Here is a 9,824-nt window from a genome sequence, read left to right as displayed (position 1 = left end):
TTTTGGGAGGTGTACTTTCTTTTTTAAGTTCTACTTTAAAAAAATGACCTTTTAGCGAGAGAAGAAGAAAAAAAAAGTTGAAGGCTTATCTGCTGGGAAAAAAAAGCTAGTTTAATTCTTTTACTTATTTTTCTTATGGCCTACTATAAGACTTGAGATGTTACGGGCTTATGTGTAATATCATGTCAATAACATAAGCAGTCCTTATCTTGACCGCTCCTTCTCTAAGTTATAAATAAGCACAATAGGCTCACAGCTGGGATAACCCTCTCACAACCATGAGTTCTTATTCTTCTTCTCCTTGTCTTCTCAATGTCCTCATGCACAGGTTCTGTTCTTCCTATCTCAGATTCTGTCACATGTTATCAGAGCAGGAATAAACAGTGGCTCTACTATGAGGTCCCTTTCAAGCTTGTTGATTTGTGGTCTGCAGCAACCTACACTGCATTTTGTGTTGTGAGACCCTAGTTCATCAGGTATGAATATAAACTAGGTTTCTTCTGCTGAATATCAGATTCAGTTTTGGCCATTAATAGCGACAGAATGTTCTCCTGTGCTGGCGACAACCTGCAGCCACTTTTGAAGACCTGTGGTTGCTGTTTTTGGTGAAGTTCTTTCCTGTGGTTGCTGTGTATGATTGAGATCCTCTCTTATATAAAATGATCTGCCCTGCTACTATTGTGGTTGTGTTCTGCTGTTCCTGATTTTTCCTGCCCCACAGTTCCCTGTTCTTGAGTGTTTCCAGCTGCTAATAGGAGGCAACATATAGGGAAATCTGGCACTGTATTCTGCTCATATTTTCGGGGCTGCTATCTACACAACAGAAACCTTTATTGATCAAGTTCTGATCAAAATCAGGTAACCGGATTGAAAGTTCTGCAACTTCTTATTTTTTAGGAAAAGAGTGGTTATTTCTGTTAAGACAGCAGTATACACCTATCTGACCATTGTTTTTATATCAAATTTTGAGGAATACATCTGCTGCCTACTTCCTTCACTTGACTAGAGTTTGAAGAGGATCGATCAGATTAGGGTATTGAGAGATAAACTGTTTCTCCTATTCTGTCCTACTTTCTCCCTGCGGTATTTTTTTTCTTCTTTTCTTCTGTGGATTGGTTGCTGGTATGCGGTATGGATGGTAGATTGTTATGGCCAACCGTATTCTATATTTCATCGGTTGTTTATCTTCTTCTGTGGTTTGGTGCTGGTCTGTAGTGTGATTGTCGCACTGTTCAATTCTATATATCATCAGTTGCTGGAATTTTTTGTCATTCTATTTGCTGTTACAAATGGCTGATCCAAAGCCTTGAGCAGACACCATTGATGTCCAAATCACCTCTTTCAAGTTCAATGGCGCTTCCAACTACCACTATGGGCACAGGCTGTAAGGGTACATCAACGCAAAGAGTAAATATGATTACCTTACTTCATCCCGACCACCTATAGATGATGCGTGAGAATGATACTATACTTGTATGGTTATGGAATAGTATGGAACCATCTGCGGGTACTAATGTGATGTTTCACACCAGTGCTAAGGGTTTTTGGGGTAATTTGAGTGAAATTTACTCGCAGGATAAGAATGTCTCGAGTACATGAACTTTATGAAAACTTCTGCTCCAAGCAGAGTGGAAATTCTGTTGGTGATTATTATAATACACTCAAGAGCATGTGGGAAGAACTGAATGTCTACAAGCTTCCTCACCGTTGATCTTGAAGTATTGAAATCTGAGCATGCTGAATTTCTTGTTGAGAAATTTCTACCTGAATTGGATTCTGACTTGAAGCTTATCAAGCCAGATTCTTGCAGCTGAGAAGATTAGGAATGAGGCATTCTTCCGGATTCAATGCATTGTATCTCCCTCTATTGTCAAATCTGAATCATCTTCGTCTAAGGATAGTTTGTTTTTTTTTTTTTCCTAATAGTAGTGGTCGTGGACATGGTTCTGGTTTTCTTGGACGAGGTCATGGTTCAGAGGAAGGTAGAGGACATGGTGGAGGTGGTTGGGGAGGCTAGAAAACCAACCCCTCTGTTTGACAGTGCATGCACTGTGGCAGATCCAACCATATTCCCAACATATGTTGGATGAAGTATGATAAACCTGAGTGGGCACAACAGCCGGAAAACACAACAGTGAATGATGGAAGTTCTGACATGGTGTCTTCTAACGACATACTTTTGCTTCTTCATCTGGGCTTGCTTCACTAGGTCCTGTGTCTCAAGATGACTATAATCAAATACTAAAGTGTCTCCAACAACTAGAGGCTTCCACTTTTTCATCCACTGCCACACTAGCCCAAACAGGGACTACTGCTCTTCTTACTTCTTCATTTTATACTAGTTGGATCATTGATTATGGTGCTTCCAATCATATGGCTAATAAGTACTATTATAAGACAGATGTTCTCTCTTACTTTCATAAAACTAGTCATCCATCTCGAGTTATTCTCACTAATAGAACTTCCACCCACATAACTAGCCATGGTGTAATCTCCAACTTCATCTGTCTTTATCATTTGTTCTTCATGTATCTTAAATGCCTGTAAATCTTTTGTTGGTTAGTCAAACTACCAAGGCTCTAAATTGTTTTGTTACCTTTTATCCTTCTTCTTGTGTCTTTTACGATCTTCAGACAAGGGTGGAGGGCATGAAAAGGGTGGTATAAACTATCTCAATAGTGATTCAATCTCTACTGCCGCTGCATCACCTGCTTCATTGGTGCTTCCCCTTCGTATTGGCACTATCAGTTACGACTTTTGTCTCTCTCCAATCTTCAACAAATGGTCCCTAGTTGCAAATCTGTCTCCCTTATCCAGTGTGAAGCTTATGAACGCGGCAAACACCATTGTACCTCATTTCCAGCTTGCAGTGTCTTCTGCTAGGGGCGTGGGCATGAAGGAACTAGCTAGGAGCAAGCTGGCCTTGCTTTCTTCGTTGGTCAGACGGCTGAGGTGGACCAAGCCCATGTGTGGTTTTGTAAGACCAAGCTTTTATGCAGGCTGACCTCCTTAGTGCCTTAGGGTGCAACCCTTGGGCCTTAATGGCTTCGGCTATGATGTCTAGTTTTAATACTTTTATATTTCTTTGTTTTGTCCTACTATAGGAATAAAGTCATTAGGGGGGCCTATGTGTAATATCATGTCCATACACATCAGTAGTCCTGATCTTGTACTCTCCTTCTTTAAGTTATAAATAAATGTCATAGCACTCTCTGATTCGGTCACAAGTTCAATTTATTTTTGGTCTACATGTGATGCAGCTAGTATTTCTTCTTTGCAACTGAAAATTACTATTGTTCTTAAAAAGCAGCAACTACTTTCCATCATACTACAGGACTGCCAGAAAAAGATTATGAAAAAATATTTATGTCTGTGTTTCATCATTGTTATACATCCTTCACAATAGATTTTGTGGCCAAGAAGATACTGTAGGAGTTGTATAGACAGCTATCTTTGGTAGCAAATTTTCTTTTCTTCTGTATTTTTTGTATACTTTCTTATTTAAGAGTTTGAATACTGATGTTTCATGATCAAACCTTATTTGCGTATTGCTACCAGATACTTCTTAAGCTCCCATATTTCTCCTTTTTCCTTTAACAGATGACATAACAGGATGAGGATAAATAAAAGCAAACAAGAAAATAGTTTCAAGTGTAATGGAATGTTCAAGGATCAGAGTAACACAATTTAGAGGCAGATAAAATAACAAATGCAGAAACAGAAGTTAGGTGGCAACGTTCAAGGATCATAGTAACACATTTCTTTCTGAGGCAGAGATAACAAATGTGCAAACATCAGCTAGGAGGCCAAAGCAATAACTGTAAACAACCCAACAAGGAATGTATTCAACTTTTCTTTCTATGAATGCAAGAATTATACTCTAGATTATTGCATTTGACAAAATCATTTAGGTCCAGGCATCCAGACAAAGGATAGCTAATGTGGTTGCATTTTCAAATATAACTTTCTCAGTTTTTTCTTTCCACAGTATTATGCATTAAATGATGCAATTACTTGCTTCTTCCACTTGTTTCCAGCTAATATCATAGGGATGAAAAAATTTGTATTCATGGAACCGATTATAGCACTTAAGCGTACAAGACCATGAGGTGAATAATCATGTGCCATCTACTTGTATTCTACTCTGATAAAATCCAAGTAGAATTGATCTGAATATGATGCTTTTAGAATAATCACAAAATAGAAATTATCCAATCAACCTGCGATAATCCAACGATGTTGTAACCCTCACTGAGTTCTTCCATTTTCTTCACCTGTAAATCCAATAGTGGACTTCTAAGGAGATTAGGAGAATGTATCAAACCTCAAACACCAGAAGAAGCAATATATGTTACCCAAACAGCTTTACCACCTTATCACAAACAGTTTCAGCCTGCAAAAACATGACACAGTAGCAGTTAGAACCAGAAGACTGGTAAAACACTACGAATAAAAAGTGATCACATTCCACCTGCTTCTGAAGTGGCATAACCCAGGAGTCCCATGTGCCATCTCCAATTTCTCTAAAAGGGAGAAAAGAGAAATAAGATCAGATATTTTGTTCTCCTGATAAGTAAAAGCAGAGGACCAGTTATCAAAATGCAAATGGAAATCGGAAATCTTCACACATGGAAACTTGTTTCCACACGCATTGGCATGATCCAAAAGGATAAAAGAAGGGATCCTATTTCTTTGACAACATGAGTAAAATCTTACAATAGAGAAGGGCAAGAGGAGTACAATCATAAAATCTATCTATATCTACATAGAAATATATTAGCATGTATTCGGAGTTAAAATGAAGCCAAACTATATTTAATGTCTTTTCTATTTTAAAATACAACAAAAAAGCACTTGGTTGGGTTCATAACTCTTTCCTCTTTTAAAGGGGGTTAGCTCAAAGCTCCCTTGGTGAAATATATGGTTGATCTGATATGCAAAGTAAAACAAGCAATGAAAGCATGATACAAAGAACAAAAGAAAATTTTACTTATTGAGTTCAGATCAGAAACATATTATGCAACATTCTTCAAAACAAGTCAGAACATAAGGCAATCTTATAGAAGATAAGACAGAACATACATGCAGTATCCCTTAGAGCCAGACCAATTACTTAGAAGTTCAGTGAATTGTGAAATTCCCCGATTGGCGCATTGATCACCAATACCTGGCATCAAATAGTGCATATTAGAGTATAAGTTTGACTTTAAGGTTCTATATGAAATTATCATCCAAAATCATATATATTCCTCAATTTAAAACACTATAAAATTACTTGTTCTATGGATTCACAACATGTAGCAAGTTAGCAAATGATTGAAAGCTATGCATGGGAGGGTGAGGAGGATTGTACAGAATATGAGCAATCAGAAAACAGAAAAATTCATAAATAACAATCTGGTGTTAAAAATATGCTAATGGAACCTCTGATCCGTTTCAGAAATAAATTTTTTCCAATGCAGACGACAGCAAATATGCATATCAGAAACATATGCCAACTGACATTCTCAAACAATAATAGGCTTACTTATTGAATTCTTATTATAATTATAATAAAACACTAAAATGTTTTTACCATTAATATATTCAATAGAGTGATGTTTAATGCACTTTCCACTAAACACTAGACATAATCTGTCCATTCTAAAGCCAGTTTCTACTAGTCAATAATTCTCTTTCTCAATTTTATTCTTATTCTTTTTCTGCATATCAAAGCAATTTATCATCTACAAGTACCATTTAAAGCACAAATAGAGGGAAAAAAGAGAGGGGGGGGGGGGGAGAGAGAGGGAGGAGGCACTAAGGAAGAAATGGAAGAGACTTTGCAAATTAGGTTTTCAGTTATTGGTCTCCTCATCACATTTTAGTATAAAGAAGGTAAAGCAGAAAAGTACCATTTAAAGCTCTTATTCTCTCAACCTCCTCCACAACCCCCAAGGGGCCTTATGTGTCCACAACTAAAATAGCAGAAATATGGTAATATGGTCTCTTTCAAGGTGGAAAGTTTCATCCTTAAATTCCTGAAAAACTTCTTAAGCTGGGACTAGGTTATAGTACTGTGTTACTAACAGCCTGACTCATCCAGAATTAATTCACATTTACAGTGAAGAATTGATAACTGTAAAATAGTCAATTATTATATATATCAAGTTCAACATCCACACTTACATAATTGCCATAATGGCGTCCTTGGCAACAAACATAACAATGTTCAGAGAAGAAACTTGGTGCATGAGAACCATCATAATATGTTCTTTTCTTAAACGAGATACCAATTTAATGAGTGCAACTAGATTTTTAGTGGTTCTAATACAGATTAGAATATTAACTTTGATTGCCAATTAGAATGTAGTCTTCATCAACTTCACTTATCTGCACAACACATGGTTGATAGGCCATCAGACCATACATCAAAAATCATAACCACTTACACATGACATGGGCTAACCATACATGCCCAGATTGTAGGACCTTTAAGAGTATTTCACCATTGGGAGTGACATGGCTGCCGGTTGGGCCCTTTTTTTTCTTTTTTTTAAATGGGTTACGGTGAGGGGAGAAATTTAAAAAAGGAACGTCGGATACTGAACGCATAGCTGTGTGAGAAACAATAACTCAATCCATTTATTTTTCACATCCTTGCCTACGAAGAGGTTAATAGGTTGCAGTACTTCCAGACAGGGAGTTCTTGAATCTTGACCGAGAGAGAGAAAAGAACACACATTGAAGACTCGCGCGACAACTTGTTTACAGTGTAAAACCAGTCCATGGCCTTCGCGTCTATGTACTATGGTGTTAAGCACAAAAGAGAATGTCGGAAGGGGCTTAGTTTCACCAACAAGAGCTGAGATAGCGTAATCTTTCAGGTTTCTTGTATTGAATCTGGGCGTTCTTTATTAAAAATAAAAGAAACAAGCTCGAAGACAGCTTCAATAGCAGATTTCACTAGATTAATTAGCATAAAAATTCTTAAACAAAATTAAATGTTCTAGCAAACGAATCAAATAGCAAAAAGCTACAAAGATCACATTAAAAAACAGATTGAACCACAAAGATAGCACAAAAAAAGCGAATTAAATTTACAATTACACCACTGAAGCTAAGAAATTCACACTAGCAAAAGACGAAAAGATGCTCACCGTGTAACACAATGAAAGGAACAGAATACGAAACCGGAATGAAGAGTAAGGAGAAGATGAAGATGAAGACGATCGAGACTAGTGGCGGAGCGGCCATTAAGGATGCAGTAACTAATTACGGATAATCTGCCTAAACCAGATTTTCAATCCCTCACGATTTTTTTATCTTTCTTCTGCTCGAAGGAACTTTTGAGCGTTCAGATCAAGATTATTTATCTGCCGGAGATTCTTTGAAGAAGACAACAAATGACGACTTAGTTTATAAGTTTTTTTTGTACGACTGTTAGTTTGGAATTTTCATTTTTGAGAAAAGATTGTCTGAATCGCTCGAGGTATGATTCGTTGAGTGTACGAGTCAGCATTTAAAACCGGTCCCATTTTCTATAATTATAATTATAAGGATTAAGAATGATATATTTGAAAAGAAAAAAAAGGAGAGGAGTTGGACGCTAATTCATACCATCATCGGTCCCATTTTCTATAATTACAAGGATAAAGAATGGTATATTTGAAAACAAAAAGGAGAAGAGTTCGACGCTATTTCATACAATCATCGTATTAATCCGTTTTCAAAACGCTGGAGGTAGGGTATGTTCGTACCTGCTTTATATGATACTGTTTTGTCATACTTTATTTGCTGCATTCTTTTATGAAACCTCTCCTGCTGATTTTAATGCCTTCTTTTTTTATTTTATGATCAGCCTATATTTTAATTGAGTGGACTTTCTGCCGGTAGTGTTCTCATGCTGCCAGCGTGAAGAGAAATCTATACACCACATCAATGGATGTTCTAAGAAAAGAATCATTTATGTGGAGACCATATTTCAAAATAAGAAAAAAATAATAAAAAAAATTGCATAAGAGTGAGACTATACACTAATATCGTAACAATATTTTTTCTCTATTTTAATGGAAAAAAATTTAAATAATGCTTATTTGATTTAATTTGGATAAGAAAATAAATAAATAAAAAGAGTTTTCCCTCATCCAGAGGATGGTCTATCCATCGTCAATAGGCTCATAAACCCTATAGGGTTTTACCAAAGAAAAAAAAGACCCCCTATGTATGTTCCCCAAAATGCCCGCTTGATACCCCTCGCATGCATCTCAAATCCACTTGTCCCATAGTGATTCAATGTGAGTATTAGAAAACTCAGTCCAAAATAATAACTTAGAAATGGATTCTAATATGTCCGCCAATAGCCTATTGTGGAGGATAAGGATCTGCATAGCTAACACCTTGTAGCGGATGTTTCGATGATGTTTTTCTATCTACTGCTTTGACTTATTCTTTTACCATCTTCTATTTCTTTGTTGTTATTTCTTTTCTACATATTTCTATTACTTTGTAGAATATATCGGGTCCATGTAGCCAACCCCATTAAGTTGGGATAATGTAATGATTGTTGTTGTTATAAAAGTAGCAATAGGAGGTAGTGCCTAATTATAATAGTTTTAAACACATGCACATCGACCTTTGCGTCTTTTGAGGCCCCAATGCTCAAATTGTTAACACTCTTGTGTTGTTTCAATTCTTTTGTTCTTTGGGAGTAAAAATAGAACAAAGAAAAACAGTTGATCGTATCAGTTCATTTTCTATTCTTATGAAACAAATCAGGCATATGGAAGTATGGAACACAAAAGAATAGAAATAGAAAAACAAAAATAAAACCATTCTTTTGGAACACTTTGAAAGAGAAAAAAGAAAATACAAGAACCCGTCCTTCCCAATTCTCTCATTTTTTTTCTCCCCTACCCTGCCCTCTCTCTCTCTCTCTCTCTCTCTCTCTCTCTCTCTCTCTCTCTCTCTCTATACTATATATATATATATATATATATATATAGAGAGAGAGAGAGAGAGAGAGAGAGAGAGAGAGAGCATGTTTAGTTTACAGAAAGCAGGAAGCAGAGGAGTTTGTGAGTACTTACAACAATGAGATAACCAAAGTGGGATCAAATGATATTGACAGCAATGCGTTGTTAAGATATCAAAATCCACATCTTTATTATTTTATTTGTTTTTTGAAACTTGAAAGTTAAACATTCTTGTCTGCCCCATACATTCCTATCAAACGGCTCAAAGTCTTGATTGTTCAAGATATGAAGATCCAGTCCTCTATTTACTTTTGAAACTTGAAAGTTAAAAACATTCTTGTCTGTCCCATGCTTCATTTCTCCCCAGAGGACTTTGGTTTTGTGGTCTTGAATCTATAGAAAAAAAAAAAATCTATTAAACTTCCCCAGTAGTCTCCTTACCATGGTTTCAAGTATCGGTCTCGTATCGGCTGTATGGGATTGGTATCGGCTAAGATGATCCTCAATCCTTAATCAATCCGGATCAATTATTCATATCGTTTCAGGGGTAAAATAGTAAAAAATTAGTACTTTTAAAAAAAAACAGGGGCAAAACTGATCGATTCACACTGATCCGATCCAGATCGATATCTGCCACCTATCCTGATACCGTCCCCTAAATCCATGCTCCTAACTGCCGTTATGTATGTTCAATGTGGTTAAAAAGCCAATCGGATTAATTATCCAAATCTGTGAGAGAATCATCTATTGTCCTTTCTTCTATTATTATTTGCTTCCATTGGATCCATGTAACCAAATCCATTTAGTTGGGATAAATGTCACACCCCGTTCACACTGAACCGGAGCGGTGACCGAGTTAACACCGGTTAA

General features: G+C 36.6%; 1 protein-coding gene across 1 annotated transcript in view; it reads right to left on the bottom strand.

Moving 5' to 3' along the window:
* Positions 1–7,439, bottom strand: part of LOC122085140 (palmitoyl-protein thioesterase 1) — a 15,861-nt gene extending 8,422 nt beyond the window's left edge. The window contains exons 1-5 of the mRNA XM_042653586.1: positions 7,140–7,439; positions 5,083–5,167; positions 4,472–4,523; positions 4,373–4,393; positions 4,221–4,274 (exon numbers count right to left, since the gene is read on the bottom strand). Of these exons, the coding sequence (XP_042509520.1) occupies positions 4,221–4,274; positions 4,373–4,393; positions 4,472–4,523; positions 5,083–5,167; positions 7,140–7,236 (309 nt within the window). The 5' untranslated portion in view covers positions 7,237–7,439. The remainder of the gene's footprint in view (positions 1–4,220; positions 4,275–4,372; positions 4,394–4,471; positions 4,524–5,082; positions 5,168–7,139) is intronic.
* Between the last annotated feature and the right edge of the window lie 2,385 nt (positions 7,440–9,824).

Source organism: Macadamia integrifolia, chromosome 7, assembly GCF_013358625.1.
Source record: "Macadamia integrifolia cultivar HAES 741 chromosome 7, SCU_Mint_v3, whole genome shotgun sequence".
In the NCBI taxonomy this organism is placed as follows: Eukaryota; Viridiplantae; Streptophyta; class Magnoliopsida; order Proteales; family Proteaceae; genus Macadamia; species Macadamia integrifolia.
This window is presented reverse-complemented; position numbering and strand designations above follow the sequence as displayed.